General features: G+C 43.3%; 1 protein-coding gene across 1 annotated transcript in view; it reads left to right on the forward strand.

The window, feature by feature from the left end:
* adam19a (ADAM metallopeptidase domain 19a) overlaps window positions 1-8,540 on the forward strand; it is a 301,656-nt gene extending 293,116 nt beyond the window's left edge. The window contains exon 23 of the mRNA XM_034105687.1: window positions 7,742-8,540. Coding sequence (XP_033961578.1) covers window positions 7,742-7,793 — 52 coding nt within the window. The 3' untranslated portion in view covers window positions 7,794-8,540. The remainder of the gene's footprint in view (window positions 1-7,741) is intronic.
* Window positions 8,541-18,391: the final 9,851 nt, after the last annotated feature.

An 18,391-nucleotide genomic window follows, 5' to 3' on the forward strand; every position in this document is an offset into this window, starting at 1 on the left:
AGTGCACGCTGAGAAGCTGCAGTGACCCTTGCACTAAATCCATAATGAATTAAGGCCATTAATAAAGTGTTTCTCTGCTGGAGCTAGCACACAGCTCTGTCCACCAACGTCATGTCATTAGAACCATTCATGTAGGGTTGTGGGACCTTTTGGTTTAATGAAACACGGTGAAGGTATTTAGGATGTACACTTAATTGAAGAGGTGACACGACTTCATCAGGACATGTTTATCAAGAATCCCAAAAGATACAGGCCCATTCAATGTGATGAGGAAGTCAGTCAGTATACCACGTTGAGTCCTGGGCAGGGATACAAATGTATTCAGTTACATGTATTATTGATTTAAAAATGTAATCACTAAACTACTCTGAGTCACCAAGTTTCAAATCAAGTCAGCAGTGGATCGTGCTGATTGTGCCTCAGGCTAAACTCTAGTAATCAGTCAGGATCTAATGAAGTCCTTTGTCTCTCCCCCCCCCCCCCTCTTCCTTACTGTAACCCCTCTCCTGTCAGCCAATCAGAAAACCCTCAAATGAATGATGATGAGACATAAAAGGTGTTTTAGTCCTAAGTGGGGTCTCAGCATTTGCTGTAATTGTTCCCAGTCAGCAGATTCACATGGTAAGGAGTGTGCTGTCCAGAGGTAGTCGGTGTCGTCTCAGCCTCGTCACTGCCTGAGAGCAAAACCCAGCTCAGCACAGTGGAGATTAGGGAGGGACCATAATCACTCTCTCCTGAGAGGAGCCTAAAGGTGGTGGAGGGTTAGGAGGAAGTGGGGGTTTATTCAAAATGGCATGAAGAGCAGAAAACCTGAGAGCTGAACACACCCAGCATCACAGCAGGTGGAGATGAGGTGTGGTCTATACGTGGTGCCACGCTACTTCACTGCTGCATACAAGGCCTGTTGACACCACTGAGTACACCTGCTTTCATCTAGAGGAAGTATCTCACAGGCTTCCCTCCATGTGATTAGTTATAGTATGGCTTTAGTCCACAGTAATAATGTGGTCCAGTCATAAAACAGTCCTCTCCTGCTGATGTTCAGGTGTATATCAGTATGTAGTGTCTCTACTTTAAAGAGTCCTCTCCTGCTGATGTTCAGGTGTATATCAGTATGTAGTGTCTCTACTTTAAAGAGTCCTCTCCTGCTGATGTTCAGGTGTATATCAGTATGTAGTGTCTCTACTTTAAAGAGTCCTCTCCTGCTGATGTTCAGGTGTATATCAGCATGTAGTGTCTCTACTTTAAAGAGTCCTCTCCTGCTGATGTCCAGGTGTATATCAGTATGTAGTGTCTCTACTTTAAAGAGTCCTCTCCTGCTGATGTTCAGGTGTATATCAGTATGTAGTGTCTCTACTTTAAAGAGTCCTCTCCTGCTGATGTTCAGGTGTATATCAGTATGTAGTGTCTCTACTTTAAAGAGTCCTCTCCTGCTGATGTTCAGGTGTATATCAGTATGTAGTGTCTCTACTTTAAAGAGTCCTCTCCTGCTGATGTTCAGGTGTATATCAGTATGTAGTGTCTCTACTTTAAAGAGTCGTCTCCTGCTGATGTTCAGGTGTATATCAGTATGTAGTGTCTCTACTTTAAAGAGTCCTCTCCTGCTGATGTTCAGGTGTATATCAGTATGTAGTGTCTCTACTTTAAAGAGTCCTCTCCTGCTGATGTTCAGGTGTATATCAGTATGTAGTGTCTCTACTTTAAAGAGTCCTCTCCTGCTGATGTTCAGGTGTATATCAGTATGTAGTGTCTCTACTTTAAAGAGTCCTCTCCTGCTGATGTTCAGGTGTATATCAGTATGTAGTGTCTCTGCTTTAAAGAGTCCTCTCCTGCTGATGTTCAGGTGTATATCAGTATGTAGTGTCTCTACTTTAAAGAGTCCTCTCCTGCTGATGTTCAGGTGTATATCTACATGATGTTCAGGTGTATATCAGTACAGTATGTAGTGTCTCTACTTTAAAGAGTTCTCTCCTCATGTTCAGGTGTATATCAGTATGTAGTGTCTCTACTTTAAAGAGTCCTCTCCTGCTGATATTCAGGTGTATATCAGTATGTAGTGTCTCTACTTTAAAGAGTCCTCTCCTGCTGATGTTCAGGTGTATATCAGCATGTAGTGTCTCTACTTTAAAGAGTCCTCTCCTGCTGATGTTCAGGTGTATATCAGTACAGTATGTAGTGTCTCTACTTTAAAGAGTTCTCTCCTCATGTTCAGGTGTATATCAGTATGTAGTGTCTCTACTTTAAAGAGTCCTCTCCTGCTGATGTTCAGGTGTCTATCAGTATGTAGTGTCTCTACTTTAAGAGTCCTCTCCTGCTGATGTCCAGGTGTATATCAGTATGTAGTGTCTCTACTTTAAAGAGTCCTCTCCTGCTGATGTTCAGGTGTATATCAGTATGTAGTGTCTGTACTTTAAAGAGTCCTCTCCTGCTGATGTTCAGGTGTATATCAGCATGTAGTGTCTCTACTTTAAAGAGTCCTCTCCTGCTGATGTCCAGGTGTATATCAGTATGTAGTGTCTCTACTTTAAAGAGTCCTCTCCTGCTGATGTTCAGGTGTATATCAGTATGTAGTGTCTCTACTTTAAAGAGTCCTCTCCTGCTGATGTTCAGGTGTATATCAGTATGTAGTGTCTCTACTTTAAAGAGTCCTCTCCTGCTGATGTTCAGGTGTATATCAGCATGTAGTGTCTCTACTTTAAAGAGTCCTCTCCTGCTGATGTTCAGGTGTATATCAGCATGTAGTGTCTCTACTTTAAAGAGTCCTCTCCTGCTGATGTTCAGGTGTATATCAGTATGTAGTGTCTCTACTTTAAAGAGTCCTCTCCTGCTGTTGTTCAGGTGTATATCAGTATGTAGTGTCTCTACTTTAAAGAGTCCTCTCCTGCTGATGTTCAGGTGTATATCAGCATGTAGTGTCTCTACTTTAAAGAGTCCTCTCCTGCTGATGTTCAGGTGTATATCAGTATGTAGTGTCTCTACTTTAAAGAGTCCTCTCCTGCTGATGTTCAGGTGTATATCAGTATGTAGTGTCTCTACTTTAAAGAGTCCTCTCCTGCTGATGTTCAGGTGTATATCAGCATGTAGTGTCTCTACTTTAAAGAGTCCTCTCCTGCTGATGTTCAGGTGTATATCAGTACAGTATGTAGTGTCTCTACTTTAAAGAGTTCTCTCCTCATGTTCAGGTGTATATCAGTATGTAGTGTGTCTACTTTAAAGAGTCCTCTCCTGCTGATATTCAGGTGTATATCAGTATGTAGTGTCTCTACTTTAAAGAGTGCTCTCCTGCTGATGTTCAGGTGTATATCAGTATGTAGTGTCTCTACTTTAAAGAGTCCTCTCCTGCTGATGTTCAGGTGTATATCAGTATGTAGTGTCTCTACTTTAAAGAGTCCTCTCCTGCTGATGTTCAGGTGTATATCAGCATGTAGTGTCTCTACTTTAAAGAGTCCTCTCCTGCTGATGTTCAGGTGTATATCAGTATGTAGTGTCTCTACTTTAAAGAGTCCTCTCCTGCTGATGTTCAGGTGTATATCAGTATGTAGTGTCTCTACTTTAAAGAGTCCTCTCCTGCTGATGTTCAGGTGTATATCAGTATGTAGTGTCTCTACTTTAAAGAGTCCTCTCCTGCTGATGTTCAGGTGTATATCAGTATGTAGTGTCTCTGCTTTAAAGAGTCCTCTCCTGCTGATGTTCAGGTGTATATCAGTATGTAGTGTCTCTACTTTAAAGAGTCCTCTCCTGCTGATGTTCAGGTGTATATCAGTATGTAGTGTCCTCTACTTTAAAGAGTCCTCTCCTGCTGATGTTCAGGTGTATATCAGCATGTAGTGTCTCTACTTTAAAGAGTCCTCTCCTGCTGATGTTCAGGTGTATATCAGTATGTAGTGTCTCTACTTTAAAGAGTCCTCTCCTGCTGATGTTCAGGTGTATATCAGTATGTAGTGTCTCTACTTTAAAGAGTCCTCTCCTGCTGATGTTCAGGTGTATATCAGCATGTAGTGTCTCTACTTTAAAGAGTCCTCTCCTGCTGATGTTCAGGTGTATATCAGTATGTAGTGTCTCTACTTTAAAGAGTCCTCTCCTGCTGATGTTCAGGTGTATATCAGCATGTAGTGTCTCTACTTTAAAGAGTCCTCTCCTGCTGATGTTCAGGTGTATATCAGTATGTAGTGTCTCTACTTTAAAGAGTTCTCTCCTCATGTTCAGGTGTATATCAGTATGTAGTGTCTCTACTTTAAAGAGTCCTCTTCTGCTGATGTTCAGATGTATATGTAGCCTTTGCAGACCATTTACATGCACACAAACCTATACAACACACTATAGGAGAGGGAAAACCCCAAAAAGCAGAATAGGGCCTCTTTAATTGCATGATTGGATTTGAAGGAGAAGTGTGTGAGGTATTTAACATTAAAGTCAGTGTATACAGAGTGTGCGGTAAAAGCCCTCAGTAGTCAGCTTAGAGAAACAGAGGAGATACGAGGACTGGGGAAGCAGCCAAACTGATTTATCCAAGGCATAGATGTAAAAAATCAATATCAGTTTTATTTGTGCGCTATATTTATAATATTTTCACTGGCTTACCTTGCAGTCAGACATTTCAAACATTTTGAACTGAAGCTGTGATCTATTCTAGTGTTCTGTAAGGTTACATTACTGCTTTTGTCCATGGAGTCTGGTGACTTTGAAGCGAGCATACATTTATATAAAAGCTTCCATTCCTCGTCGGAAAGTTAGCAAGGTGTATTGGTACAAATATTCTAAATGTAGCATTCAATAGAATCCAATCCAACTTTATTTATAAAGCACTTTAAAACCTCCAGACCAAAGTGCTGTACAATTTCAAAATAAAAAACATAAAAACAGCCATATAATAAAAAACCAATCGACCACTGAAAGCAAATAAAAGCAACAATCTAATTGGTTCCGAGTGCTAAGGAGAAGAGGTGGGTTTTAAGACGGGATTTAAAAGCAGTCAGTGTGGGAGCCTGTCTGATGAGCAAGGGTCGTTCCACAGGTTAGGGGCGGCAGCAGAGAAAGCACGGTCTCCTCTGCACTTAGAAGCAGCTGGTCAGCTGACCTGAGGGTGGGCGTGTAGGTGTGTAACAGCTCAGAGAGGTAGGGCGGGGCCAGGCCATTGAGGGCTTTAAAAGTAACTAAAAGAGTTTTAAAATGAGTCCTCGAATGAACGGGCAGCCGGTGGAGCGAAGATAAAATGGGGGAAATGTGCTCGTGTTTGCGTGTGCCAGTTAGGAGCCGTGCTGCTGCATGTTGCACCATCTGCAGGCGAGCGAGGGAGGACGCACTTACTGTGTGCCCATCCTGTATATAGTGCATTACAAAGTCCAAGCGGGAGGTGACGAAGGCCTACTGTTTCAAAAGGCCACTGTTTAAAAAAGGCTTTATTCTGGCTAGCTGCCTGAGGTGGAAGAAGCCTCAACTGATGTCAAAGGATGTTAGTAATGTAAGTAACGCGTGTTCCTGTTTGTGTCTCCACGCTGAGTTCGGGTTGATCCCAGGATGAATGACTCGTATATCCTCACTCACACAATCCACACTTTAAATCAAACCCAATGTGAGTGATGCCAATCCAATCAAAGAAACAATGAGCAGTGATTGGAGCATTTATACTTGAGCTATTATTTGACCCTTAACTAACTCTTCTGGGTTTGAAGCACCAACCCACTTTGTGCAGTCAATTCCTACCAAGGCATCCTCTGCACCGACTCAGACAGCGGTTCTGAGTGCTGTAGCCACAACATGCCTCATAGTTCCACTCACTGTACGTTAAATACATCAGAGCATTTCCCACGGTCCAATCTTCCCCTGCTCCTCTGACTGAGACTCGTCCTCCGAGACTTCACTGCTGTCGACACGAGCTGAAAGAAATGTGATATTCATTCAGCAGCCATTGCTTCTCTTTTCTTTAGTTTTTTATACACCCTGGAATCCTATCCCTGTTTGAAGGCGTTGTGTGACCCACCACCCATAAAGGCGCCAGGGAGGGGTTTCATCTGCGGGAATACTGCCTCACTATATTCCTATCTTTTCTTTTCAGTGTGCTGGAGGTTCAGGGTGGGCGCTCATTAAAACGCTGCAAGTTAACAAACCATGTCAGGCATCGACTGATGCCTCATCAGCAATCCATGTGAACTTCCTCAAAGTCCCAGGCCCTTAGTCTTAGAGACTTGAAGTCCCATGCCCTTAGTCTTAGAGACTTGAAGTCCCAGGCCCTTAGTCTTAGAGACTTGAAGTCCCAGGCCCTTAGTCTTAGAGACTTGAAGTCCCAGGCCCTTAGTCTTAGAGACTTGAAGTCCCAGGCCCTTATTCTTAGAGACTTGAAGTCACAGGCCCTTAGTCTTAGAGACTTGAAGTCCCAGGCCCTTAGTCTTAGAGACTTGAAGTCCCAGGCCCTTAGTCTTAGAGACTTGAAATCCCATGCCCTTAGTCTTAGAGACTCGAAGTCCCAGGCCCTTAGTCTTAGAGACTTGAAGTCCCAGGCCCTTAGTCTTAGAGACTTGAAGTCCCAGGCCCTTAATCTTAGAGACTTGAAGTCCCCGGCCCTTAGTCTTAGAGACTCGAAGTCCCAGGCCCTTAGTCTTAGAGACTTGAAGTCACAGGCCCTTAGTCTTAGAGACTTGAAGTCCCCGGCCCTTAGTCTTAGAGACTTGAAGTCACAGGCCCTTAGTCTTAGAGACTTGAAGTCCCAGGCCCTTAGTCTTAGAGACTTGAAGTCCCAGGCCCTTATTCTTAGAGACTTGAAGTCACAGGCCCTTAGTCTTAGAGACTTGAAGTCCCAGGCCCTTAGTCTTAGAGACTTGAAGTCCCAGGCCCTTAGTCTGAGAGACTTGAAGTCCCAGGCCCTTAGTCTTAGAGACTTGAAGTCCCAGGCCCTTAGTCTTAGAGACTTGAAGTCCCAGGCCCGTAGTCTTAGAGACTTGAAGTCCCAGGCCCTTAGTCTTAGAGACTTGAAGTCCCAGGCCCTTAGTCTTAGAGACTTGTACTTACTTTCTTCACCTTTAGAGGCACGCTTTCTGTCCCTATCTGTAATTGTAGTAACGGTCGGGCAGGGAAGGCTAGAGGACTGTTCTTCAGGTTGTTATGTTTCCTCTGCTCCTGTTCTCTAACCCGACATGTCTCTCCATCTGGTTCTCTCCAAAACAACAAAGGTCAGATTTCAGACCTGCTGCTGGTTGAACTCTGTTTGTTCAGAGATCCAGTGAGAGGGAGGAGCCTCCCGGTATCAGTCCGTACAAATCCACAGCAAATGATGTATTTTATTAAAGTAGGCCTCCATCTTTTTAAACTTTGATGTCAAAAAGGGCCTTGTGGTTAGGCCACACCCACACCCATAGCCACACCCACACCCATAGCCACACCCATAGCCACACCCACACCCATAGCCACACCCATAGCCACACCCATAGCCACAAGGCCCTTTTCAGCAGAGAGCCTATGTTCCAGGGTTAAAGGCTTTTTATGGCATAAGCATTATACATGTATTGTTGAAGGTGTGTGTTGGAATGAGTGTATATAAACTATTGTCTGTTAATGGTAATGAAGGAACATGTTACCCAGAGTGGCTGATTGATGTGTTTGTTATTATTTGTTGACAACAATGCAGCTTTAATAAGATCATCAGGCTTTTGTTGAACACACAATACTGCTTTTCACCTTATTGTAAAATGTGAGCACGCTCCATGAGTTGAACAGTAAGCTAGAATGTGTTTCTTTGTCCCTGCAGATCGGTCCCAGGTGCCAAACCAAACACAGCCTCGCCTCCACCAAGGAAATGACCTTCTGCCCCCCCCCCCGACAGCCTATTTGCACTAAAGAGACTGTGGCTGGTACACCACGGCGCTGTCACAGAGGAGGACGAAGACAAAGTCAAAACCGGGAGAAAAACAGGACTCTTCTAAGTTCAGACTTCAAAATGAAACCCGACCCCCGCCCCCATTCTCAACTCTGCCCACTCCTCCCAGCGAGCTAACATTGTCCACGATGACGCGGTTTTGCACGAGGCCTTGCCGACTGAGACAAGTGTTATCGCTGGGGGGGGGGTGCTCACATTTGCCAAATCAATTTTTTTAGGATTATCGTTTGTTTTTTAATATGTGAATGCTGTCTGTGTATACACATAATGCATTTTGTAATGTTTTGTTTACAGTTTGTTTATTGTCCTGTTTTATATGATTTATGTTATGTGCCAAAGAGGTCTCTTCATACCTGGGGTGTGTCAGCGAAAACGCTTGAAAATCTTCTCATAAAGTTTACCGCAAGTCACCTCCTCCATTTTCTTTAGGTTTGATAATTTATTGTATTGTATGAGGAATGTTTAAAATTACAAATCCGGAGACACAGTGGCCTATGGGGAGGAAGGAGAGCCAATCACGCAGCAGCTTCTTTGAACAGTGTTTACATGGGGGAGGGTCTGATGGTGGGACTTGCAGGACACACCCCGATCGCTCATGTTGATTTGAATGTCTTTCGCTGTGTGTTATGACTTTTGAATTGTTACATAAAATATTTTTACAAAACTATCATTGAGTTTCCTTCATTCTGTTTTTCCACCTCAACACTATGTGATGGAAACGTACGCGCACTGATGTGTAGACGGCCTGTGCTCCAAAGGGACCGACAGGATGCATATGATGCTGCACTGTCTTGTCTTGTTTACTCGTCATCAATCCTTTGGCCACAGTCCTTTCAGAAAACACAAATGATCACTGCTGAGAAAGGCCATTCATGGAGAACATGTGTTTCAGACATTAAGAATATTCCCAGCAAAATGTGGGCAAAACAGAGCAAACATAGAACCCCAGAAGCCATGTTGTAAACTATGCACAGGGAGAAAGATTTTACAAAACAAAGACATTTTAAAAGAACAATTGAATGTTGGAGCAGACTGGAACACCAGCGGCCCCATGTCTCTTTCAGTTCCCGATGGAGTCAGGGAATATGAGTCTCTGGCTCTGCTGCCACAATTCCTTGTTAGTGGGTGGTTGAGTCTTAGCTCCCCTCTCTGGCAGAACATTAGAAGCCTGTTTAACCTTCGACCTGCATCACAGTGATGTCATGATGTTCTGAAGTGCACCTCATCACTGCAGCAAGGAAAGGGAGTTCAACCTGCAGGTCATCAAACCAAGACGAAACAGCTGTGATGCTCTACTATCATATCCATTGTTGAAGTCCTCATTATTATTTTATAAGGCAAGTGGTTTTATCTGGTTGGGTTAAAGACTACAAGTTTCTCCAGCTTATAGCATAATGAACAACAACCTTCAAGCCAGTGGTGAAGTTGCATTGTGGGTAATGATTGTCCCAGGTTCTGACAAGAAGAAGAATGAATGGAATAAGACAAGGCCACATCTCTAGTTGTGTTGCAATCATTGTCGTGTTTTTGCCGGTACATTGTTAATTGTAAGTCTAACAATGTTATAGAAGTCAAGTTGTTTATTCATGGTCTTAGTGGAACATTATTTGACTTGTTATTTACTTATTTGAGTGCGGTCTTTTCTGACTTTGTATTTGGCAATATCAGACATTTCAGTGTTATGATAATAATAATTCCTTACATTTATTATATTAATATTATAGCACTTTTTCAATGACTCAAAGTGCTTTACATATACACACATTACACATATATCATATATGCAATGGTCAGAAACTGTGGACAATACCCACAGGAGCAAATCCAGGTGAAGTGTCTTGCCCAAGGACACACCGGCCTGACGCAGTGGGGGCGGGAGCGGGTTTCGAACTAGAGTTCCCCAGCACCCCCCTTGATCTGATGATCGGATGCACAGACCACTGCGCCACCCGTCCCAAGTGATGGCTGTTGGGGAATAATTTGTGTAGGTATTCACAGTTCATCATTTTCTCCTCTCACCGTCTCCTTTCCCACGGCATTGGTCTACGTCCTGGGTTCTGCTGCTGTCTCTCTGGAGGAGGGGCATCTGGGGTTCTGCTGCTATCTCTCTGGAGGAGGGGCATCTGGGGTTCTGCTGCTGTCTCTCTGGAGGAGGGGCATCTGGGGTTCTGCTGCTGTCTCTCTGGAGGAGGGGCATCTGGGGTTCTGCTGCTGTCTCTCTTGAGGAGGGGCATCTGGGGTTCTGCTGCTATCTCTCTTGAGGAGGGGCATCTTGGATTCTGCTGCTGTCTCTCTGGCGGAGGGGCATCTTGGGTTCTGCTGCTATCTCTTTTGAGGAGGGGTATCTGGGGTTCTGCTGCTATCTCTCTGGAGGAGGGGCATCTGGGGTTCTGCTGCTATCTCTCTAGAGGAGGGGCATCTGGGGTTCTGCTGCTATCTCTCTGGAGGAGGGGCATCTTGGGTTCTGCTGCTATCTCTCTTGAGGAGGGGTATCTGGGGTTCTGCTGCTATCTCTCTGGAGGAGGGGCATCTGGGGTTCTGCTGCTATCTCTCTAGAGGAGGGGCATCTGGGGTTCTGCTGCTATCTCTCTTGAGGAGGGGCATCTGGGGTTCTGCTGCTATCTCTCTAGAGGAGGGGCATCTTGGGTTCTGCTGCTATCTCTCTAGAGGAGGGGCATCTTGGGTTCTGCTGCTATCTCTCTAGAGGAGGGGCATCTTGGGTTCTGCTGCTATCTCTCTAGAGGAGGGGCATCTGGGGTTCTGCTGCTATCTCTCCTGAGGAGGGGCATCTTGGGTTCTGCTGCTATCTCTCTAGAGGAGGGGCATCTTGGGTTCTGCTGCTATCTCTCTTGAGGAGGGGCATCTTGGGTTCTGCTGCTATCTCTCTGGAGGAGGGGCATCTGGGGTTCTGCTGCTATCTCTCTTGAGGAGGGGCATCTGGGGTTCTGCTGCTATCTCTCTAGAGGAGGGGCATCTGGGGTTCTGCTGCTATCTCTCTGGAGGAGGGGCATCTTGGGTTCTGCTGCTGTCTCTCGGGCGGAGGGGCATCTTGGGTTCTGCTGCTATCTCTCTTGAAGAGGGGCATCTGGGGTTCTGCTGCTATCTCTCTAGAGGAGGGGCATCTTGGGTTCTGCTGCTATCTCTCTGGAGGAGGGGCATCTTGGGTTCTGCTGCTGTCTCTCTTGAGGAGGGGCATCTTGGGTTCTGCTGCTATCTCTCTGGAGGAGGGGCATCTGGGGTTCTGCTGCTATCTCTCTTGAGGAGGGGCATCTTGGGTTCTGCTGCTATCTCTCTTGAGGAGGGGCATCTGGGGTTCTGCTGCTGTCTCTCTTGAGGAGGGGCATCTTGGGTTCTGCTGCTATCTCTCTGGAGGAGGGGCATCTGGGGTTCTGCTGCTATCTCTCTTGAGGAGGGGCATCTGGGGTTCTGCTGCTATCTCTCTGGAGGAGGGGCATCTGGGGTTCTGCTGCTGTCTCTCTTGAGGAGGGGCATCTGGGGTTCTGCTGCTGTCTCTCTTGAGGAGGGGCATCTGGGGTTCTGCTGCTATCTCTCTAGAGGAGGGGCATCTTGGGTTCTGCTGCTATCTCTCTGGAGGAGGGGCATCTTGGGTTCTGCTGCTATCTCTCTTGAGGAGGGGCATCTGGGGTTCTGCTGCTATCTCTCTTGAGGAGGGGCATCTGGGGTTCTGCTGCTATCTCTCTGGAGGAGGGGCATCTTGGGTTCTGCTGCTGTCTCTCTTGAGGAGGGGCATCTGGGGTTCTGCTGCTATCTCTCTAGAGGAGGGGCATCTTGGGTTCTGCTGCTATCTCTCTGGAGGAGGGGCATCTTGGGTTCTGCTGCTGTCTCTCTGGAGGAGGGGCATCTTGGGTTCTGCTGCTATCTCTCTGGAGGAGGGGCATCTTGGGTTCTGCTGCTGTCTCTCTGGAGGAGGGGCATCTGGGGTTCTGCTGCTGTCTCTCTGGAGGAGGGGCATCTGGGGTTCTGCTGCTATCTCTCTTGAGGAGGGGCATCTGGGGTTCTGCTGTGTCCCTCCGAGTGCTTCAGAAGCTTCCCCCACCTGACTGAAGGTCAGTGTCCGGAACACAGCTGTTCTCTAAACAGAAAGCGTGTACTTGCCCCGTTGGTAGGAAGGCCGAGCAGCTCGAGCCTCCAATGTGTTGTTCAAGGGCAGCAGTAGCTAAAGAGTTAGCATGAAGTCATCACTGTATGATCGAAGGGGAAGAGCACCTCATTTCAATCCGTTTCCTTTGATGTCTTAAAGCAAGAGTTCCTTTTGAAAAGAATGGATGGATTGTCTCACGGTGTCACGGTGTTTCAAAGTGCCTTGCAGGTGAGCAGGAATCTGCTCTGAATGGATTCCACGGTGCTGGAAATGAGAGGAGAGAGGCCGCTCCCTGGAGACTAATGCATCGAGAGTCCCCGGTCCGAGTGGAGGCACCAGACAGCTGGAGGAAAGGCCTGGTGGGGAGATATATCGATGTAGACGTTCTGCTAGCTCGTCCAGCCCAAACCGACCTGTGGGCCAATACTGCGCCAGACTGCAGACGTGATCTTAATGAAAAGAGCTCCTGTCTATAAATCAGGCTGTATGCAGGCGCAGGCCGGGGGGGGGGGCATGCACACGTTACTGTCCTCCTTCAGGCTAGCCTTCAGTTGGAGGCACTTGTATGGAGGCAGGTGTTTCTAACAGCAGAAGTCTCAGCTCTGAAGGTATTCAGGGTAATAACAGCAGAGGGGCATAAGCTCTTCATATTAGCTCGTTCAAGGTCGCTTCTGGACAATTAAAGTATTCAAAGTGTAACTACTTTAGAGATTACAGCCCTTCCTATTCAATAAGCCTTTGTGATTTTAGCAGTGTTAACAATTCTTCGTGTTTTCTGATGTGACTTCCCGATGGGGAGGAAGACATCTTCCAAAGCGAGTCAGCACAGCGAAGCGTTGGTTAGACATCGAACAAAGACTTCTGTGGTTTGAGGAGAATTGATCATTTCATCATCAGCTAAACATCCTACTGGACATTTGAACAAACAAGTGATGCTTTCTTTTTAAGTGTCTCAATCCCTTCAAAATAAAACATGAGTTAGCATTCAGAACTGTAACATTTCACGTTTCACAAATGAGGTACTGCATCTATGATACGTCCGTATTCAATGCTCTCCTCCACATGTTGTGTAGATGATGTTGCTTCCACTCGTCTTGGTCTCGTGGGAAATGCTGTGTGAGGCAGTTGCTTAGTGTTGTGGGGAGTTTGTGTGTTCCCGCGCCCAGAGTTAATTACATCAGGAGTTTGATTGTATCAATCTTTTCAAATAACTCTAATCAAGAAAGTAGATTTCACAAAATGTCAAACTACTCTTCTCAAATGAAGATAGCAAGTCAGAGCCTTGGCAGGATGCCAGTCAGTCACCTGTCACCTGTTCCAGCTGATTCACTGACACGATGACTCGGAACCAGATGTGGTTGTGTGGCCTTGCAGATGTTCTGTTACTAAAGAGATGAATTCTTGATAGTACCACCAGTTCAACTGACCTGCTGGATGTTCCCTGCCTGCATGCTGCCACTGTGTGTGAGAACAGCCCATTAGCTACATGTGAGCTAAGGGTGTTCTGCATCGGTCTGCTCAGCCTCGTGGAAAAGAAATGCAAAAGAGAGTTTTTGATGACGCCGAACCTTTCATCCTTTCATCGATCGTTTATTATCAAACACATTATATGCACTTCTGCATAGGGAATATTCAAATTGACAAAACAAGTTCCCCCGGGGGATTAGAACGTCTCCAGCTGCTGGCTGGAGCCCTTTATTTACGCAGTGTGTATGAAACAGGTGGTTGCATAAGGAGTAGAAACACTGCTAACACAATGCTTAGCAAACACTTTCTGTAAATACATTTCTACTCGTCCCAGTTGTGGTGGAAGTTCACTTGTAAATTGTAATGCTGGTACGCAGATGTTGTTAGCTTAACAGAGATTGGCTTGCTCATTTCCCCTGTATGCATTCTTTATGTTAAGCTGCTGGCTGGAGTTGCATATTGTTGTTACTCTGGTATCAGTCCTCTCATACTGTAACTCTTTGCAATAAATCAAATAAGCAATATGTTTACATTTGTATTTAATTGTGCAATTGGGACAATACACTCAAGGCTAGCCAGCTTTGAGGACATGGTCATGTCTCGCACATTTTATCTGAGATTTTAGGGATTTTAGCAACATTGTCTGAGTGATTCTTGGTTTGGATGTTATATGTTTTCAGTATCAAAATATTTTTAATCAAGTATTTTTAGGCAAGAAAATAAATATGTATTTATCAGAGTTTTGCTCCTTTCAGACCTTTGAGTAAACAAAGAAATGTTGACATTTAAAAGCTGTGAATAATGCAACTATAATTGGTTCAGTTCCACATTGTGATGGCGAACCGAGACACTAGAATGGGACCTGGCCTAATGTCATTGGTGCTTTTCAGAGTCAAAATGTCTGGATGAAGGCAAAATAAAAGGCAAAATAAAAGCTATGCACAAACCAAATAATTACTTAAATATATCAGAATTAGAATCAGAAAACCTTTATTCCTCCCACAGAGGGGAAATGTGCATTTGTTACAGCAAGAAAAGAGCCAAAGACAGCTTAATATTAACTATAGGAAGCATGCATACAAACATATTAAAGATAAAAAAAATGAAAAATATTACACAATTTAGAAAATACACATCTTGTAACAGTTTCGAAGATATTGCAGCCATATGTTGCAGAGCTATTAACGGCATATATATATATATATATATATATATATTGCACATAATTGGTATTTCACAACAAGGGGTGTTATATGGCATAGTCACATAGTGTTGTTGTGTGTGTGGGGGTCTACCAGGGGCCGTGGTGGTTATATAGTATGACCGCTGCAGGAAGGAAGGACCTGCGGTATCTCTCCGTGAGACACCACGGGTGGGGGGATGATAAAGAGGCATTCATTCTTTATTCGGTTAATTATGGGCTGCAAAAACTAAAGGTGGAAGAACTACTCAGATTATTTGCTGATGATTTCCAAATGGTACTTAAGTCAAAGTACAAAAGTATTAGCATCAAAAAAACTTTGAGTAGCCTACCAACAGTAAAAGTACGTGTTATGCAGACTGCTCCATTTAAGCACCAAATATTTGAAATGATTGTAGCATAATTATTGATGCATTAATGTGCTCATTATTCCACTTGGTAAAAGTGGGGTTAATTTGAATTACTTTAAATACTACTGTGTAGCTTAACCTATATTAATAATATATAATATGCAATAATTTATATATATTTTGTATTAAATATCTAAAGCAAAAGTAGCAAGTAACTAAATCTGTAAAATAAATGTAGTGGAGTACAACATGATTTGACTACAAAATGTAGTGGAGTAAAAAAGTAGTATAATATGGAAATACTCACGTAAAGTACAAGTACCTATATGTTTTACTTAACTACAGTACTTTTACTTTTACAGTACAGTTATATATTCCACCACTGAAAAAAAAACAAATAATAGACCTTATTTGAGTTTTTCAGGCGGAAGGGGGCCGATCTGATTGGATCAGGTGTGTAGGCTGCTTCTCTTCGACCCGCGCTGCAGACACTTGGGAGTGCAGCCCCAAACCCCGAAAACGGTAAGATTACAAGTATTTTATACATTTAAAAAAAGTTTACTTAAACAACATTTTCAGTAGGTTAATAACAGCTACTTTTTAAACTCTATGCTATTATATTAACAGTCGCTTCTGTTGTCGTCACCAACAAAGTGTCGCGTGTTCATTTAATTAACACGTTTTGGTTTTGATGGAATATGGAAATCATATATTTAACGTTTAAATGCGTTTTTAATCACAAGTCACGTTGTACAGGTGTTATGCAACGCCATGATGACGTGATAACCTTTTGTGTGTCCCTATTAGCATTTTCAACCAGTTTTGTGTTTTCACGTAGGCCTACATAACCTTTAGCTAGCTTACCTAGCTACCCATGGATGTAAAGAGAACTCGGTATCCTGGAGCTACATCCGGGTCTTTACCATACTGTCTAAAGCAGTGGCGGCTGGTGGAAATTATTTTAGGTGGGGCTATTGTAATTATACGGAGCCCCCCTGGTGACATTGGTGAGAAAAATATTAATACGTGCCACGTATTAATAATGCGTGGTCACGAATTAGTTATTACGTTCCCACGCATTAGTAATTCGTGGAAACACAATAATTATTACGCATAACTAAATCCACATAGTCCAGATAATTATAATGATATTCTGCAATCCCTTGCAGTTAAGCAGAGTGTCATCCTTAGCAAAAGGCACTTGATTCGGCTGCTGAAAATGCACGGTTTTGAAACGTAGTTGAGTAAAGTTAGAACGATCTTGGCAGATTCGGATTTCACGGATCAATAACTCATGAACAAAACGTTATTCAGACACAAATGACGTCTCCCTAAGTACCGTGGTAAGGTTGACAACGAACTACAATCACATGTTGATCAAAGAAAGCACAATATGCGCCGTCCTCGCTCCGAGCTGGACCACATTACATTGGTCTATATCTGCAGCCGGAGAAGAATGAGTGCTCAGGGACCGTCTGCAAAGTGCAACTCCGAAAAAAGAGAATATATATTCAATCACTTCACTATTCTACAGTATATTACTACTAAACTCATTACACACATCAATAGTCTTCTGTTGCTCATACTACATCAGAGAGTTTGGAAGAATATGGTTTGGAATAATGTTTTTATTATATTATGTATTTATACTGTATAACAGTAGCGTTAATGAAGATGATGCCATATTTATTGAAGATTTTACAATATAGATATTCACCAAAATAATTAAAAAGCACATTCTTCCAAACTCTCTGCTGTAGTATGAGCAACATGAGACTGGTGATGTGGTAGTGAGTTTGGTAGAAATATACTGTATAATAGTGAAGTGATTGAATATTATTGTATTCTCTTTATTCGGAGTTGCACTTTGCAGACGGTCCCTGAGCACTCATTTTCTTCTCCGGCTGCAGAAAGAAACCAATGTTATTGTCTCCAGTTTGGAGGATGGCACGTATTGGCTTTTTTTGATCAAAATGTGATTGTAGTTCGTTGTCAACCTTACCACGGTACTTAGGAGACGTCATTTGTGTCTGAACAACGTTTTGTTCATGAGTTATTGATCCGTGAAATCTGAATCTACCAATATCGTTCCAACTTTACTCGACTTTTGTCACTCAGTCATCAGTTTTATAGACTATCTGGATTTAGTTATTGCGTAATAATTATTGTGTTCCACGAATTACTAATGCGTGGGAACGTAATAACTAATTTGTGGCCACGCATTATTAATTCGTGGCCAGCATTATTAATACGTGGCCACGTATTAATATTTTTCTCACCAATGTCACCAGGGGGGCTCCGTATAATGGTGAATAACCCCTTAAATTATGATTTCTGGTGATGTTAGAGATGAGAAGACTGATCAATAATCATAATCATGATCATGATCATAATCTTCAGTGTGGTTAGCTATGAATCTTCCAAAACTTCCAAATACCTTGTCCTGGACATAGTTTCTACAGTAAACTGTGCAACAGTACAGTAGGCCCACACAAACTGCAGAACAGCGGTTCTGTGGAAGACACACTTAGAAAACTTGTTATGTATCTGAGAAAAAGAGGTGAAGACACATTATGTAACACATTGATTTGGCCAGCTCGGGTATTGATGATATTGTATAGTGTTTTATTACAATTCTTATACTGGGAAAATATTGTAACACATTTAAAACATGTAGATTATGCTAAATAATCGATAACATTACATTTTTCTAAAGATATTGACTGAAAAAAATTATAATTTAAGAATAATTTGAGAGCCCTTGGATATTTTAAAGATTATTTTGAAACCACTTTTTTTACAACTTTTTTTACATTTTTCTGAGACATTTTCTAATCCATTTTAGGCATGAGTCATTAGAAATGTCATAGGTGGGACACAAATGTCCTCCAATTCTGGAGTGACCCATATATACTACAGGGTGTCCGCGGGGTCTTAAAAAGTATTAAAAGTTGATAAATCAATTGGCGAAAATTAAGGCTATTAAAAAGTATTAAACGGCAAGGTATTACGTTTTGTAGCTTGTTTTCAATAAGTATATAAATGGTCCAAAGAGGTTGTATTCTACAGTGTGCTTGAATGTAATCATTGCGTAGGTGTGTAGTAGGGCTGGTTTTCACGATTAATTTGCATTTTTACTTTCCTACGGTTTGTAAAATGGCTGAACCGAAAAATCGCGATTTTAAAACATTTCTAGACTCCGCAGATTTGTTTTGCTTTAAGGGACTCCGTAGTAGCTTACTCTCTCACTTTCCAGAACGCGCACAAAACTCAGCCACATTGCCTGTTACCCCGATCTGCAGCTCTGCCCGATCTGCTGTTGTTATGCTGTGTTCGTTGTTCGTTGTTGAGCATAACAGAGGACTCAGACATTGTACATTACATATATAACTAAACACGCC

The sequence above is a fragment of the Pseudochaenichthys georgianus genome, chromosome 18 (genome assembly GCF_902827115.2).
Source record: "Pseudochaenichthys georgianus chromosome 18, fPseGeo1.2, whole genome shotgun sequence".
Classification (NCBI taxonomy): Eukaryota; Metazoa; Chordata; class Actinopteri; order Perciformes; family Channichthyidae; genus Pseudochaenichthys; species Pseudochaenichthys georgianus.